Raw genomic sequence first — 16549 nt, 5'->3', positions numbered from 1 at the left:
CTCTTGCGCGGATCACTCTTGCGTGGATCTTGCGCGGATCTGCCTTTGATGATCTTACTACAACATTATCTTGGCGAAAAGTTGTTGATTTTGGGCGTCCTGACTTTGTTGAAACTTGGAAGTAACTCCGTTGTTGAAAAACTTTTAATGAATAACCAACTGTTGATTGCGGAATGTTCATATCTATTGAAATTTGTCGCACAGTCTTACCGTTATTAGATGCTTGTACAATCAACTTTTTCACTGCCTCGCTTAAATATTTATTATGTCCCATTGCAAGGTATTGATAATTGAATGTTTTTATAAAAATCTGCCTTCAGAAAAAGCAGTTAAAATAGTCTAAGTTATATCAACATTGTTAGAATTTAGTTTGTCCAATTACTTTTGAGCCAATCATTTCCATTCTTTTAGCAAAATTTTGAGTAATTACTCCAAAATTAGGATTTTTGTTTTATTTTTCATAATTGTAGCATAATTTGACATGCTTACGCAAAATTTCATATAAAAATGTTAACTTAAAGAGAAAATATAACAAAAAAGGTGTTTGTCCAATTACTTTTGGACGCTACTGTATATATATATGTTTTTGCTTACATTTTACTTTGTCTTTTGATTTGTTGCAGCTGTTCAAAATATTGCCAAATAAAACCATGTTGCTAGACATTGTTTGTTTTGTCTATTATCTACTGTTTTTTTGTTGTTTTTTTTGCATGTTTTGGCTGTTTTAGCTATGTTATTTATGTGCTTACATAATTATATTTTCATTATTAATAACAGTTATCTTCAAGTTTCTAAAGTTTTGCAATTATTTATACCAAAAAAATCAAGCCACTGCACCAATTCAAAAGTACTGCACAGTAAGAAATGAAAACAGCACACCAATTAGAAGAAAAGAGAAAATTAAAGCACAGTACACAAATTTTTAAAAATGACCAACATTTTACCAAAAATCTCCATCATATCATGGTCTGTTTACTAATTGAAATTGAAATACAGTACACAAATTTTAAAAAAATACCCTGGCCTCAGATCTATTAACCATTCTTGGTTTCTTTGTACTTCTGCTGTTTCTACTTAATTGATCTATATCTGTTTGAGAATCTGATTGTGATGTATGTTTTTGATGTTAATAGTAATGCAGGGTTTAGAGAATTCTAGAAAAACAGCTTCTTAGGACATTGCAGTTTTATAAAAGTCCTTGGTCACTTTTTTACAATTTTTATTTTCATTAAAATGAGTTCAAGTGTTTTTTTTCATCAAAATGAATTTAAGTGTTTTAATTATAAAAAGTGAATCTATGGCATAAAAAAGACATGATTAATATGCTAAAAATTATTAACATTGTATTATTCATCAGTATAAACTAAAGGAATGGTTTAGTGAGTTTGGTTAATTTTAATGTGTTCGTTATCTTACAAATTCCCTTTATTTGCATGGTTATAGTTTCTAATTTATTATTATAGCATAATTTTAATTTTAGGTTGTTTTGCTACAAGAACCTAGCAAGTAAATTTTCATATTTTTTTTTCAAATTTAGTTTTCCATTTTGAATTTTTTACAAAAGTTAAAAAATATTATTTTAGTGCTGAGCATACATTTTGCTGTTTGATGAATGTTTTTAAGGATAGTGACAACAGTTATATTGTTTTTAAATCACAGGTAAAATTAATACCGTTTAATTATAACTTTTGGATTGTTTATTTATCAAAACATTTGTGTTTGATGTTTTATTGTAAAATTAGCCCTATTTTTTCAAACACTTTTGGTTCATTGTTTAAAACTTGATGTTATAAAATTAAAAGTGTAACTTACATTTAATGACAGGCAATACATTTTTCTTTGAGGGGAATATATTTTTAAAAATGTTAAGCACCACAGTAACATAAATGCTAAAAAGTAACAACAAAAAATCATGAAAATCATAAAAATGATATTTCAACATTTATAAAGCTTTTATACTTTAAATATTTAAAACTTTTATGCTTTAAATATGTTAAAGTTGTTTGCTTTGCAAGCACTAGTGTTTCGAAATACTGGGATTGAGCATGATTTAGTTAGAGGAGCAGTGGGCATTGTGGGTATTTCTGCAAGTAATATTAAAAATTGAGAATGATACCTAAATAAGTATGTGTTAATGGCATACTTGTTTAGAGGGAAAGTACCAGATCCCTGAAACCGCTTTTTACTTGCTTCACAGTAAAGAAACTCTTAAAGCCAGGAAAAAGCTTCTTTAACACTGGTCTATCGTGTGTTCTTCATACTTTAAAAGCGAGCTATTTCATTTGTTTTTACCTTTCTCTCTTTCTTTTTTTCTTTATACAATAGTATTAAGCAACTTAGTGAAAAAAATGGAGCTTAAATTTTCATTGATTTAAGCTCCATTTTTTTTGTGATTAAATGATGTGTATTTTATAATGAAAGATGTAAATATTGTAAGTTTGATAATGTTAAGTTTTTAAATGTACCTTGAGAACTTTTAAAAATCTAAGAAGAGAAACATTGTTGATCTTTATTTAATGAGCATAATAGGTTAGGATCAACACTTGAATAGTTCTCAAATTATGAGTATTTTGCCATATTTTACTAATACTTTATAGGATTATGCCTTGGAAGAAGCTTTTTACTTTGTTTTTTAGGTTTTAGTCACAATGACTGTAATTTGCACAAATTTTGATTTGAAAACTACTTATCCAGATATCTTCGCAAAATTCCTCTTGCTTTTATACAGCATTAAGGTTTTAAATATTTTTTAGTTTTTTTTTTATTTTATCTTTTTATTATTTACAGTATGGGTTCTATTTTTTCATTGATGATAGTTATGCACTTTCTTTTTACAAAGCCAAATCGATTTCCATTTTTGGTTGTGAAGACTTCTTGTGAATGTCTACAACTAATAGAACAATGTTATCAGGTATGGATTGCATTTTCGTTGATCTAAACCATAAAATCTTTAAAACAAGAAAAGTTTGCATGCATTTTAGAAGTTATTAAATTTTTTTAGGGTGTAACAATTGAATCCTTTGATGCTATCTATCAATGTGCCAAAAATGAAACAAGTTTTTTATCAAGTAGTTACATTGTATGTTTCTCTTGTTTAATTTTAACTATAAGTTATTGCACTTAAACTCCACTTGTCTAAAGTTTTCAATCTGTGCAATAAAAGAAGTTATGGAAATTACACTTATAAATATCTTTTATCTCCACTAACTAATTGGCAGGTTATTGTTAATCAGTTATGCTATCTTATGCTGCTTAGTCTCTTTAAGATTTCAGGAGCCTTTCTACAAAAAAACTTTATACATTCTGTTTTTTCATTTTTTTAAAATTCTTTAGATTCTTCTTGGAACAATGATTGAACATTATAAATCCAGGTATTCTATATTGTTTTTAAAAAGTGGTAAATTTTCTTGTATAAAAAAATATATACACCTTTAATATTGTTTTATGCTTTTTAGCATTGACAGACATGAGGTAAGCAAAGAAGTGCCAATTGTATTAAGTCTTTGATTTTTCCCTTAATTTCTTACATGAAGTACGAAGCTCAATCAAGTTATCAATTTTTTTTCTCTTGATTTTTGATTTAGATAAGTTCAGATTTAGAAAAGTTTAGATAAGAAATCATTTTTATGATTGAGTGCTTTTAAAATCATTTTTATGATGAATTTTTGCAAATAAATTTTATGGTTGAGTTTTTGAAATCATTTATATGATGGGTTTATAATTTTTCAGTCAAGACTTTCACCTGACATGATCAAGAAGTGTTTAGCACTAATCAACGATCGTACCAGTCGCATGTCTCCCACTGGACTATTACAATTACTGAAAAAGGTTTAATTATATTTATTTAATTATCCATTTTTATCAGCTTCAAAATTGTGATGATGTCTTTTAAGATTATATTATTGGCGTTTAAAGTTACGGTAGTCTTCTTAAAATTATTGTGGTATCTTTTAATATAGTACTACAGTAGTCTAAAAGAAGGCATTATTTAATTTTTTATTTCACTAGCTCTTTACTAATCTTTATTCTCGGTTACTTTTTTTACTTTTAACAAAGTCAAAGCAAAAGTCTTTATTTTTAATTTTGAAAGTTTATTAAGAATTCTCCTATGAAAAAAGCATTAAATCTTTTATTGAATATTAAATGTTTTATTAAGATACTACCAACATTGGCAAAGAAGAAAGTTGCTCAATCAGTAAGTAATTTTGCTTAATCACAACATAATCACTCTAAATGCGCTAAATGAATTTTTATGTCATGCTTTTTTAATTCTAAAAGGTTTTTATATCACTAATGGCATACTGTGGTCAATCTTTCAACATATTGTTAATATGGTTAACCTTGAGCATACAGGTAAAATTTGTCAGGCTATAAATTTCTTTTGATGCATTTTAGAGTATATGTTTGTGTATGTTTTTTAAATATATATTTAGAATTTATTTTTAAAACTATAATAAATTATAATAAATTATAATCCAAGATCTAAAAGGAGAGACAAACGGTATGCACACTCAGCTTTGTCAGTAGGCTATGTTTTAATGTTTTTGTGAAATTTAAATCTAAAGTATATTTTAAAGTTGGAAAAACAAGAATGAAATGTTTTTTTGAACTAAATCTTAGGTGAGTAAATTCAAGAGTTCAATTAATCATTAGAAAAACTTCATAAAAAATCATTTTATAATACAAAGTGTATCCTTTGTGTTTAATTTTTGATTTTTCAGAAAAGGTTGATGAAAATGAAGTTATATCAAAATTCGGAAGCATTTACAATGTAAGGAGTTTATTCTTTTAAAAGAGTTTTTTGTTTTCAACCAACAAAACATAACACTTTACAAAACAAAAATCACATTCGCTTTTATACTGATAAGTTGATGTGCACTAAAAATTTTTCTGTTTTTTAGAAACCATTTGCTGCTGATAATGCCGCAGATACCGAAACTTCATTGCTCATTATTGTTAAATTTGTTACAGACATACCTTCATGTAAGTTCATTTTTACTTGCATGTTGTAATTTTGCTATCTTCATTATTAAGAACATCTAAAGATTTTGGTTGTTTCTGATTTTTTAGGAACTTCCTGAAGACCGATGTCAACATGCTTCTGTTATTTACACTCCTTATATTCAACCTAAAATTTACATGAAACTTGGTACTAATTTTTATTTTAATAGAAACTTCCAGCTATAAGCATTTTTGAAAAGTAACAACTAAGCTGTGATGTGATGGTTTGTAAATTAACTTTTTATTTGAGAGAATGAATAAACTTTTTTTATCTTTTTTTTTTTAGAAATAATAGGACTGTATTTTATTATTCAGATTTAGCAGAATATATATACAGTATTGGACAAAACATTTGCAACCAAATAATGCTAATTTAGTTTCTTTATATAAAAGTGCTGCATTTTTTCAATTTAGAGAAATAACTGTAACTGTTTAGAGACAAAGTTCTTCAAATTTTATTCATCACAAAGTTCATTATTTGTACACGAATGTGAAACATTTTGTCAAGTTGCACTTGTTTTGTCCAGAAGGAAATCAACTTTTTTTAATACTTTTGATTAATTTAATAAAATTAATAAATTAATCAAAAGTATTAAAAAAAGTTGATTTCCTTCTGGACAAAACAAGTGCAACTTGACAAAATGTTGACCAAGCTGTATTTCGCTATCAATATTTCGTGGCGAATCCTTTGTTGTTGATCACAGCCTTGCATCTTCGAGGCATAGATTCGATCAGGTAATCAATGAAACTTTGTGGAATCGCTGCCCAGGCCTTTTGGATTTGTTCAAACAGTTGATCCTTATTACGAACACCTTCACGATTAATTCTGTGGTTGACGATCTCCCACAGGTTCTCGATAGGGTTGAGATCCAGAGATTGAGGCGGCCAATCCATCACCGATAGGTGGTTGTCTTGAAACCACTGCTTGACTACTTTTGCAGTGTGTTTCGGATTGTTGTCTTGCTGAAAAACCCATTTTATTGGCATATTCCATTCAGCATGAGGTAACATAACATCTTTCAGGATATTTTTATACATGAAACAGTCCATTATTGCATCGTTTCGATGTATTGGACCTAGACCGTTAGCAGAAAAACACCCCCAGACCATTACATTGCCTCCACCATGCTTCACAGTCTTACGGCAGTAACGTAGTGATAAGGTAGAAATATTATTTTTATGACTTCACGGTCTTATGCACTTGAAGTCGTAAAAATAATAAATATTTCTGGATGCTACTGGATGCTTTCAGATGCTTCTTCTGGAAACTTCTGGAAGCTTCTGCATGCTTCTGGAAACTTCTGGATACTTCCTTTAATTATTAAAAAACTTCCGTGACGTTGACACGAACCAAACTTAAGAAAAAGAAACAAACCAAAAAAGTTGCACTTGTTTTGTCCACTGCAAAATGGCACTTGTCAACGAAATTCTGCCTGTGTGCTGTCACCTGTCAGCTAATTGCTCATGTCATGGCATGCTATGACTCCAGACTCCTGAACTGTTTGCTGTGGTAGTATAGTTTGTTTGGTTTTTAAGACATGTAAAATTAGGAACACTTTTTAGCATTGTTCGATGTTGGTTGCAAATGTTTTGTCCAATACTGTAGATATTATAATCCAACTTTTTGTAAAGGAATGTAAACCAGTTTCAGCTGTTTTTTTTCTTGTTTTGAACAAAAGTCAATGTAGATTTTCTCAATGACGTTATCTAAAGCAATATCAATTGTATATAAATGATATTAAAGGTTTACTAAGTCAGAAGTACAAATAATAACTTCGAAGTGCAAGTTCATTTATGTTTACTGTGTGTATATTCTAATGTACACAGTTCTAATGTTCTTCACTCCTCCTCATTCTGAGGGTGTTCTTATTTTAAATTATAGTAAAAGAAAAAAGATTAAAAATTAGCATAAGTAGTTTAACTTGAGTGAGCAAATGAAACTCTATGATAACAATGTAGATGGAACATAAAGCAGTTGCAATTTGAACAATATATTTTCGATAAGAGATGTTACAAATCCCCTACTCAGTATTTTTTTTTTTTTAAAAGAGCATTTTTGACAAAAAGGAGTTTTATATAGCTAAATAGCTTTGGGTTTTTGACTTTTGCCTGAACTTTGAACCTTTGATTATGAAAGCTGTACAGAAAAGTATTTTTTTTATTTAGAAGTATGAACATTTTGCTTTTTAACAGATGCTTCATGCCACTGGTATTATTTAACATGACTTTTTATTTAGACACACTATTTCAGCAGCGGGTAACTACATTCTTTGAATTTGCTTCTTTTCTTTCATCAGGTAGGGGACAATTCAAGGTTATGTTTGAATTATATGTTTATTTAATAATTTTATAATCTTTTTTTTTTTTTTTCTTTTAGATGTTTGCCAAAAAAATTATTCAGAAATTCTGAAAATTGTATTTTTTTATTCGAAATATATTTCAAAATTGAGTGAAAGGGAAGCTTTGTTTCATTGTTTGTATAACTTATATCAAGTAGACAATCTTGACATGCAAGAACGCATTATGCGGTATGTTGTTATCGCCTTTTTTGTTAGTGTTGTAATAATTTAACAGCTAGGCTAGCTTTTTTTGTACTGTGTAGCCTTTTTTGATATGTAAACATAATTTGTGAAACACTGTTTGTTTAAATATGCTCAGCTCATTTTATCTTCATTAAAAGATTTTTAATGTTATTTAAGAGTCAGCATTATTTGTATTCTAGACTTTTTAAGGGTTTCTTTTATACAAGGATGTAGAGGAGCTTTTGTTTTGAAAATGGTTGGCAACATTAAATTACCTGCCTAATTTAATATTTACCATGACTTACTAATTTAATTGTTGATGTGAGATTGGATTACATATTATTTCTCTTTTAAGATTGTCAATGGAAATGGGGTTGTGTTCTCAAAACTTATTTCAATTTTAATTTTCATTGAAGCCTAAGAGCCATTCTCTATTCTGATTGGGGATTTTGAATCATGCTGAGAGTTGTTTTAAAATTTTGTGATTGTTTTATACAATTATATTGGTAGATTGTGTATTTTATTTGGAAATGTAAACTATAACTAAACATTTTTGATGAGTTTAACAACCAAACATTTTCACTGTTGGTTTTTTGGAGGTTTTTTAATAAGCAATAACTTACTTAAAAAACCTCTTGGTTGAATATTGTCAATGTCACAAAACTCTTTTTTCCTGTTAGTTTAAGTTTATCCAAGAGTTTAAACCTTACATTGTTTTGCAATTTTCCCATTAAAATCTCTTGTAGGGATTTTCTTGTAAATGGTAAATGATTTTGTTAGCTTTTTTTCAGCAGTATATATTTTTAAATAATTATTTGATTTTTTTCTTTTCAATTATGAAATAAGATTGTTGGAACATCGGCAGAATTAAGTAATGGGAAATTTGTCAATTCAAAATTCTTAACAGCTATACTCAATGCTCATAGCCTATCTAACTTTAAATTTATCATGTTTAATATCTGCTTACCTCTCAAAGATTACAATTAGTAAAAAAAAAAAAATTTTTTCAAAGGCTTGTTTTTAAGGAAAATTTTAAAATGAATAAAAAAAATTCAAATACATTTTTAAAAAAAGTTTGAATTTCTGCGTGTGTTTAGTATAAATATAGTAGTAATTTAAGTATTATAGTAATATAAATATGGTAGTAACATAAATGCAATAATGATATAAATATGTGAAAAGTGTAGATTTTCATAAACTCTGATTTTATATCCTATAAAAAAGAAGTGATTGTTATGTATTTTTTCTTTTTATGCTATTTGTTGTTTTTATGTTACATTTAAACATTTGTTGGTTGAATTACTCACACCTTTAGCTTTATAGAAGAGTATGCTGTTTATTCTGTAGAAGCTGTTGCAAATATAATTGATTTTTATGAAAATATCAAACAAAAAAGTTACCAGTATGTTTTATTTACCAATTTTTTTATTTTCTTTTTTCAAGTGCAATTAAATGTGCTACATATTTTTTAATATACTTTTTTTTTTTAAGATCCAGTTTTGACTTAATGAAAAGACTCACTGAAAAATTTCTCAAGTTTGATTCAAATTATACAGCAGCTTTTTTGTATTATTACCTAATGCTGTTAGAGAGAGTTGCTCTCCTGAAAGAGATCTGTCCTTTGGTATATCTCAATTCCATGCAACATATTTTGTCTTTAATTTTTTTTAACAAAATATTCCTTAGTTTTTTGCTGTTGCTTTATTTGAATTGAATTTCTAACTAAAATTTTGAATCCAGACTTTTTCAATCTATATAAATTCTTTTTTGTGTTTCCTTGTTTAATTGATTTTTTGATTGGAATAATTTCTTTAGATTTTCATTTCTTCAGGCAATCATAGACAAGCTGCGTGAATTAGGTGTACTGTTTAAGGGATGCAATTGGGATATTGGGAACATGTTTTTATCAACGTGCTCAAATATTTTGATTACCCACTCACAACCACCTATTATCTATGGTATATAAACTGAAGGACCAAGATAATGTCCGTCACAGATTGAATATTTATTAACTTAATATTAAGATGTTAAAATGATATTATATGGTATAAACATGTTGAAATAATATCTAGTAATGTTAAGAGTTTATGATATTTAATGCTATTCGCTATCGGACATTATTTTGAGCTGTTTTCTTATTACTTTATTATTCACTCATTTTTGAAATAATTTTGTTAAAATACTTTTAGATTATGCAGTATCTTTAATGACTCTAGAACTTTTCATTAAAAAAATGGGAAAAAAAGTTAAAATGTAGAGATACACAAAATATTCAGTTCAGCCGAAATATGCCAAGTGTTGTGCCAAAAATTGCAGTTTTGAAATCATCATACTTTTGCTTTAAAATTTTTTCTAAAACCAAGAACTTTTACATTTGTATAGTGTTGAATGTCTAATGCCATCATTTCTCCAATTCAGTTGTGGATTTTGATTGCTCTAAGATCAAATATATCCCATAACTTTTTTTTTATTAGGGGTTTCCAATAATTTTTTTTATTTCAAAATCACTGAATGTAGAGGCAGTAGATGCTTCAATCACTTTTTTTTTTCTGTTAGACTTTTTCAGCTAGTATATATTCTGCCAAGTATTTTTATTTTTTAAATGATGCTTATTTGCACTAGTTGTGAATGTTTTTGGACAATTCCCATCTCTAGCTAATGTTTTGCATAGCAGGCAAGTGGAGCATGTGACAAAATTATTTATACCCCTAGCATATTACTAAATTTTGTTTTCATATTTTAACGTGTTTATTTTTTATTGCTATAAAAAAAATATGTGCAAAAATGATAATTATTCTGTGTTGATAAATATATGCTAAATATAACCAAACACAATAACTTAATTATTGTGTTTGGTTATATTTAGCATATAACATTAAAAGTAAAATTTTATATACAACAAAAGTATTTATACCTATTTACTTCTACTATTTTATTTTAAAAGTTTTTCAAAATGACTAAGAGAAATCAGTGTTGAGGTACAGTATATGATTGTTGATGATCATGAAATTGGCTTAGGGAATAGAAAATTTGCTGAAAAATATTATAAAAGCAAGGGAGTTCAATTAATATTACAAAAATAAAAAAAAACTAAAAGTGTACAAGATAAAGTATGTTCAGGCCAAAAACAACATCTAGAGAAGTAAAGCTTATTGTATGAGAAGTAAAGCGAGAGCCTGTCATTTCTGCCAGAGCTATTAAAGGAGAAACTAAGCATGTTTCTGAATGCAATATAGACTTAGCTCTCTAGGGCTTTATGGGCCCATGTCACAAAAAAGCCTTTCATTTTAAGAAAAAAATAAAATGTCTTGCCTTTGCAAAAAAGTAATTTTCAAAGTCACTAGATTTTGGGAAATCAGTTTTATGGTTTGATGACAGTTTAAACAAAAGAATTCCAATTTGGTAACTTTGTTCAAATTTTTAAAAAATTAACAGGAGCTGGATATGTAAGTATTTTACAAAACAACCCTCTCCATCAATATATTAGGATTACCAGATTGATTTGTCTTCCAAAAACATACCAGTAAGATTGCCAAAGTACATTTGAAAGAAAATGGAAAAGAATTATTGGATTAGCCTGCTCAAAACCTGGATATCAATCTGATTGAAAATGACACAGCTAATAGGGATGAACATAGTACCAACAAACAAAACTATAAAACAAAAAACTCGGGTTAAATTAATAAAATTTCAAAAGGTATTTTTTATGCTTCCTAATAAAGGAATTTTTAAAAAAATTTATTTTTTCTTAAAATCATGATTTCATTTTGCAAAATTATAGTTTATATTATTAATAGTTGTTATAGTAATTTTTTTTAGTATCTATTAAAATTTTTTAAATCAATTTGGTTTTTGCTTTATTGCTACAACATATTTTGTAATAGGGTATGAATAATTTTGTTGCATAATTTATAAAAATGAATGTTTTTCTTTGAAGCTACAAGATATTTCCACACAGAACTTTAGTTTTAGAAGCTATTGTTTTATACTTTTAGTTTAAAAAGCTGTTAAGTTAATATTAAATTAAAAAAATATAGTTTAATGAATGCTGAAGTAATTCACTTTAAATATGGACTCTGTAAATATATTTTAAGTCCTAAAAACTGTTATAATTATGTTATTGTTACATATGTTATATATCATGTTGTGTTATATATTATGTTATTTAACTGTGTTACATGTTATGTTGTTATATCTTACATGCTACAAGTTATACAATTACATTTATTAGATTACTTATATATTTATAGCTCATAACCATTAAAAATATCTTTTCATTTTTAAAAAGAAAAGTCCTTAAAATTTCTATTTCTTTAGACCACAAACAGCCGTCCTGTAACAAGTTTACTTTACAAAAATATTTTTAAATTCTCTTTCTAGTTTTTCAAACAAAATTTATAAAAACTGATGTTTTAAAAAACATTTTTACTTTTTTCAATGTAAACTATTTAGATTAGCCATAGCTTTGCAAGTTTTGCACGTTCAAATGTCTTATGCATTTGCTTTAAATTCCCTTTAAAAAAATGTTAAATTAACATTCAAAACATATATAGAAATTGTAAAGTTTGTTAGCCACACCATTTGGTGTTCAGCAAATATTCATGGCCAAATGTTTGGTGTTCAGCAAAAAACAAGGTTTGGTGCATCCCTATTAAAATGCTAAAATATTGTTTTTTAGAAGTTGCATCCCTACTATGGACTATGCATAATGACTTTAAGAACAACCGTATCTTTTTTTTTTCTATTATTATTATTTTTTTTTTTATTAGCTTCTGTTTTTTTCTGTGTATTAATTTTTTCTTTCCTTAAGTTTTGTAAATTAGAGATCAAAGACCGGGCTCTTTTCTATTACTTAATCATTGGAAATGTTTCTCCAACTTTGGTATTGCTTAATGATTTAATGACTTTTAAAACTTAAAGCCATACTTAAAAGTATAGCACTTAAAATTTAATGATAAATAATACAGTTATTATAGAAATAAAATCATTTGATATTAATTTGGGTTTCAGTTTAGTGACGTTTTCATATCTTCTACAAATAATGGTAGTTTTGAAGAAGAAAAAATTTCTAAAGGTGTGCAAATATTTTTTTTTTTTTACTAATAATATTTTTTAAAAACTCTTTCTTTAAAGTTCATTAAAAGTAAACATAAAACTCAAAAGTTGTTAAGTAAGCACACTTTGAGTATTTTTATGTTTCTTTATATTATTTTAATTTGTATTTATAGAAGTCTCTACAAACACTCCTTATGAAATATCAATCAAAAGAGCAGTTTCTAATTTTCTTTCATTTTCACTGTAAGTTTAAATATTTTTTTTTTTGTTTTTTTTTTTGTTTTTTTAATTTTTTATCCAATTCATAATGTGAATTTTATCCTATTTTTTATCCTATTTTTTATTTATCCTTTTTTTAATCCTATTCATAATGTGAAATACCTTTTAAGTTGTAATAATGACAAAGTTAAAAAAATGTAAAAGTTTCATAAAAGTTGATATATTTTTTAGTGTGGAGTGTGATGACCAAACCTTGCAGAGTGAAAATACATTTGAAATGCCTCAAGGTTTTGCACAATTTTTTTTTCTTTTTTTTTTTTTTTTTTGCAACAAGGCAACATTTTGCTTGTATTCATTGTGCAAAAATAAACCATGACTAATGTAATAATGTGATTAATGTAAATAAGTGAAATATGTGACTAATATACTTTTTTAGTATCTACATCATGTTTAATCTATACTTTGAGTATAAATTTAAAAAATATTATTGACAAGTATTTAGAATAAAAATTTTTAAAAAAGTATAAAATAATTTGGATTTTAGATTTAAAAACAAACCACCAATAATTTATGGAGTTGTTTTTTTGACTTTCCAAATTGTTGAAATTTTTATTACCTGCATCATATAAAATTCATAGTTGTAAGAACCACCTTCAACCCTAATGTTGTTGCATTTGAAGAATTTATGTCAGTATTCAGAGATAATAATTTTTTGGTTAATTATGAAGTACCAGAACTTGTCTTAAGATAAGATAAATTGATTTTACAGTATCTGTAATATAATTGCTAAGATAAATTGATTTTACAGTATCATTAGCAACTGCTTGACAACAACTTGTCTTTTTTCCCACATATGTTAAGGGTTATATCTCCAAAATGAAAATTACCATTAAGATGGCTATTATCAGGACTTCAAACTGGTGTTCCTACTTGGCTGTTCTTTAAACACCATCATTACTGTACAGTAGTTCCTAATTATTTTCTGCTATCATGAAATTGCATGATGAATGCTTGAGTTTTTGTTTAAACAAAAAATTTGAATCAAATTTAGAAGTTGGATTCATTATATGTAAAAATTTAGGGCCACTTTTAAGACAAGTTATTATGATTTCTAAAACAGTTTTAACCAATATATTGATTACCTTACAGTTTACCAAACAATACTCCACCATGGTAAAGCTTCTTTTTTTGGACATAAGCTTTGTTGTGATTAGTTATACAAAGTTTTTGTTTATATTTTAGGTCAATATTACAGAATATTGAGAAAAAGTTCAGCCAATATCAATTGGCCAGAGTATTGAGAAAAATTTTATTTTTTATATAAAAAATTGTAATTAAAAATTATTAAAATATTTAAAAAGAATTAAAAGAGAGAATGTAATTAGTTTTCATCTGAAGGCCTTCAGTATAGATCATCATGATAGGAACATTTAAAATAAAAACTGTTTTATTAAGTACAAACTCTACAGTTTTAAGCTTCTAAATTTATCCTCTCACTTTAAATGAAAATTTTGTGCATGTAAAAGATGATAAAGGTTAAAAAAATAGACAAAAATTATTATTATTTATGTAGATTGCATAGATGATTATAAAAAAGCATTGTCTTCGGAAGAATACAAAAGAAGCATTCTTCATAAATTTATGATTTCTTTTGTAAGTTGACAAATATTGTAATGTTTAGGACATGAACAACATGTCATACATGTTTAAACATTTTTTTAACACTTTTTTTTTGAAAACTTTGTTTTCATCTAGAAAAATAATCAAAATATCCAAGACATATTTGCAGTGGAAATTGTTTTCTCAACTGCAGCCCCTTATGAGGCAGTTGAACGTAAGTTCTAATTTTGTATAACAAATTATTCCACACATCAGTCAATTAGATTGAAATTATAACGTTTAAATATGAAAATAATGAGGTAATAGTATATTTCAGAGAAAATATTGTCTTTTCAGCTGTATGCTGTCCTTATCTTTCGAAAAACCACAGAAAAGGTTTGTCTAAAGGAATGTTTTAAATATTTTTTTTTTCGTTGAATTTATTTTAGGGAACCTCAACTTACATACTCGGTATTTGTAAATTTAATGATTTATTTTATTATTTAAAAGGTGAAGAAATTACTGTCGCATTCGTCCCAAAAAAGCCTCAACCAGCCATCTTCAGTGTCAGGTAAGTTTAGTATTTGACCTAATTTTAATTATTTTGATTACAATCAAAAGTAATTGAGTTCCTCAACCTAAATCTAAATCGTTTTAAATATCAATTAATAAATGACATAAGTTCAATTGTTTTGATCACAACCAACAATGAGTATTTGACGCAATTTCGATTTATTTGATCACAATTAAAATTTGACAATAATTTAAATTGTTTTGATCAAAATCAACAATAAGTAACTGATACAATGACGATTGTTTTGATACCAAAGTTGAAAGTATTTTTGAGTAATTTTTCAAATATTTATTGCATGATTAACATAGTGCAACTTACATTGACACAAGTAGTAATTGCTATTCGACCCAATTGGATTCTATTCAGCTAAAGTTCCGACATTTATTTACACCTTTGCCTCGTGTTCCATCTTTTCAGGTAGATCCAAGTATTTTTGCTTATATGTTCATTATTTAAAATTTTTTGGTTTTAAGATTTACTTTTTTTCATTTTTTTTCATAGCACGGTGTAAAAGGCTTGTTTGATGCTTTATGGAAAGATATTGAGAAGAACCAGCACTCTAGGTTTGTGAAAATTTTTCAATGAATGCTTAAAGAAATGTTTTGACTAATTTATGATCATTTTGTTCCAACTTTGTAATTGGTGTTTATTTGGTTCGTTTAGATGCTCAGTCAATTTTTTAATGGTATTTCATTAGTTTAGTGCTTAATTACATTTTTAAATTTCATTAAGGCGCTAAAGTTTATGCTTCTTGTTTCGTAGGTTAAATGTCACAGTAGGAAATCTTCTCTCTGTAAAATACATGCCAAATATCTTATCATGGAATGTAAAGTTAAAATTAGAGCAGTTTATCACTTATGAAGATGGTGATATATCTTTGTTTTATTATTCTTGTCATTTTCATTAGTCTGGTTTTCGTTTGTTCTTTACTCTGCAGGTATTTACACCGTAGGTATAAACACTGCAAATATTTACATTGTAGATATTGGCTTTTTTAGAAAGCGTTATAAACGTTGGTATACACTTACCGCCTCGTAACCATGTACTTTTAAAATTTGAGTTTGGCGAGAGTTGCTGCACAAAAATTGCAACAGACGACTATAATTTACTGGACGAAATTGATGACTATTTAGAAATGCTTAATTTACTAAGATGATAAAAAATTTTGCGTTGCTTTTGTAAAGCTTGTTTATTGTTCTATTTCTGTCTTCAAATTTTTAGTTTACAACATCTTAAAGTGATTATTTTTGATAGCTAACTTTGTTACTTTTATATTTTATACATGAAACAAAGCGAATTTCAGAATCTCAAAATAATTTTTGAACTTTATCTTCGTTGCTTTATCTTTTCTTTGTAGTAAGTGATTTTAGAGATAAAAGGCGAAATTTTTTAAGAAACCCAATAACGGATTTGATGCAGTAATTTAGAAAAAATTGTTTTGCTCTTGTAAATGTTTATTGCAGACCCCCGGGTAAATATCTTAACTGATTTGAAAACATATGTCTTTCTTTGTAACACATGCTTGTGTGCTCTAAGCAAAAGAATTAAAATTAAGACGTTAAGTATGCAATAAATTCTC

General features: G+C 27.0%; 1 protein-coding gene across 5 annotated transcripts in view; it reads left to right on the top strand.

Annotated features, from left to right (window-relative positions):
* Positions 1-16466, top strand: part of LOC145180257 (AP-5 complex subunit beta-1-like) — an 18403-nt gene extending 1937 nt beyond the window's left edge. Inside the window, exons 3-33 of one of the 5 annotated variants that reach the window (XM_090082569.1) lie at positions 1481-1506; positions 1584-1659; positions 2637-2735; positions 2840-2911; positions 3002-3079; positions 3334-3371; positions 3456-3471; positions 3730-3828; positions 4157-4195; positions 4279-4353; positions 4722-4771; positions 4902-4983; positions 5071-5149; positions 7239-7298; positions 7379-7529; positions 8839-8925; positions 9015-9147; positions 9355-9481; positions 12202-12249; positions 12347-12405; positions 12534-12597; positions 12752-12821; positions 13029-13084; positions 14371-14450; positions 14553-14631; positions 14754-14792; positions 14907-14967; positions 15279-15387; positions 15472-15533; positions 15733-15836; positions 15969-16466. In XM_090082569.1, coding sequence (XP_089938695.1) covers positions 1481-1506; positions 1584-1659; positions 2637-2735; positions 2840-2911; positions 3002-3079; positions 3334-3371; positions 3456-3471; positions 3730-3828; positions 4157-4195; positions 4279-4353; positions 4722-4771; positions 4902-4983; positions 5071-5149; positions 7239-7298; positions 7379-7529; positions 8839-8925; positions 9015-9147; positions 9355-9481; positions 12202-12249; positions 12347-12405; positions 12534-12597; positions 12752-12821; positions 13029-13084; positions 14371-14450; positions 14553-14631; positions 14754-14792; positions 14907-14967; positions 15279-15387; positions 15472-15533; positions 15733-15836; positions 15969-16126 — 2376 coding nt within the window. In that variant the 3' untranslated portion in view covers positions 16127-16466. Of the gene's footprint in view, positions 1-1480; positions 1507-1583; positions 1660-2636; positions 2736-2839; positions 2912-3001; positions 3080-3333; positions 3372-3455; positions 3472-3729; positions 3829-4156; positions 4196-4278; positions 4354-4721; positions 4772-4901; positions 4984-5070; positions 5150-7238; positions 7299-7378; positions 7530-7750; positions 7797-7878; positions 7992-8838; positions 8926-9014; positions 9148-9338; positions 9482-12201; positions 12250-12346; positions 12406-12533; positions 12598-12751; positions 12822-13028; positions 13085-14370; positions 14451-14552; positions 14632-14753; positions 14793-14906; positions 14968-15278; positions 15388-15471; positions 15534-15732; positions 15837-15968 lie in introns of those variants that run through there. The other 4 variants (XR_016450954.1, XR_016450955.1, XM_090082570.1 and 1 more) reach the window with 4 other exon arrangements.
* Positions 16467-16549: the final 83 nt, after the last annotated feature.

This window comes from Hydra viridissima, unplaced genomic scaffold, assembly GCF_058129835.1.
Source record: "Hydra viridissima isolate aposymbiotic clone 2 unplaced genomic scaffold, HvirCarnegie_v1 scaffold_3, whole genome shotgun sequence".
Lineage (NCBI taxonomy): Eukaryota > Metazoa > Cnidaria > Hydrozoa > Anthoathecata > Hydridae > Hydra > Hydra viridissima.
Note: the sequence above shows the minus strand (reverse complement) of the source record. Positions and strands in the feature narration are given on the sequence as shown.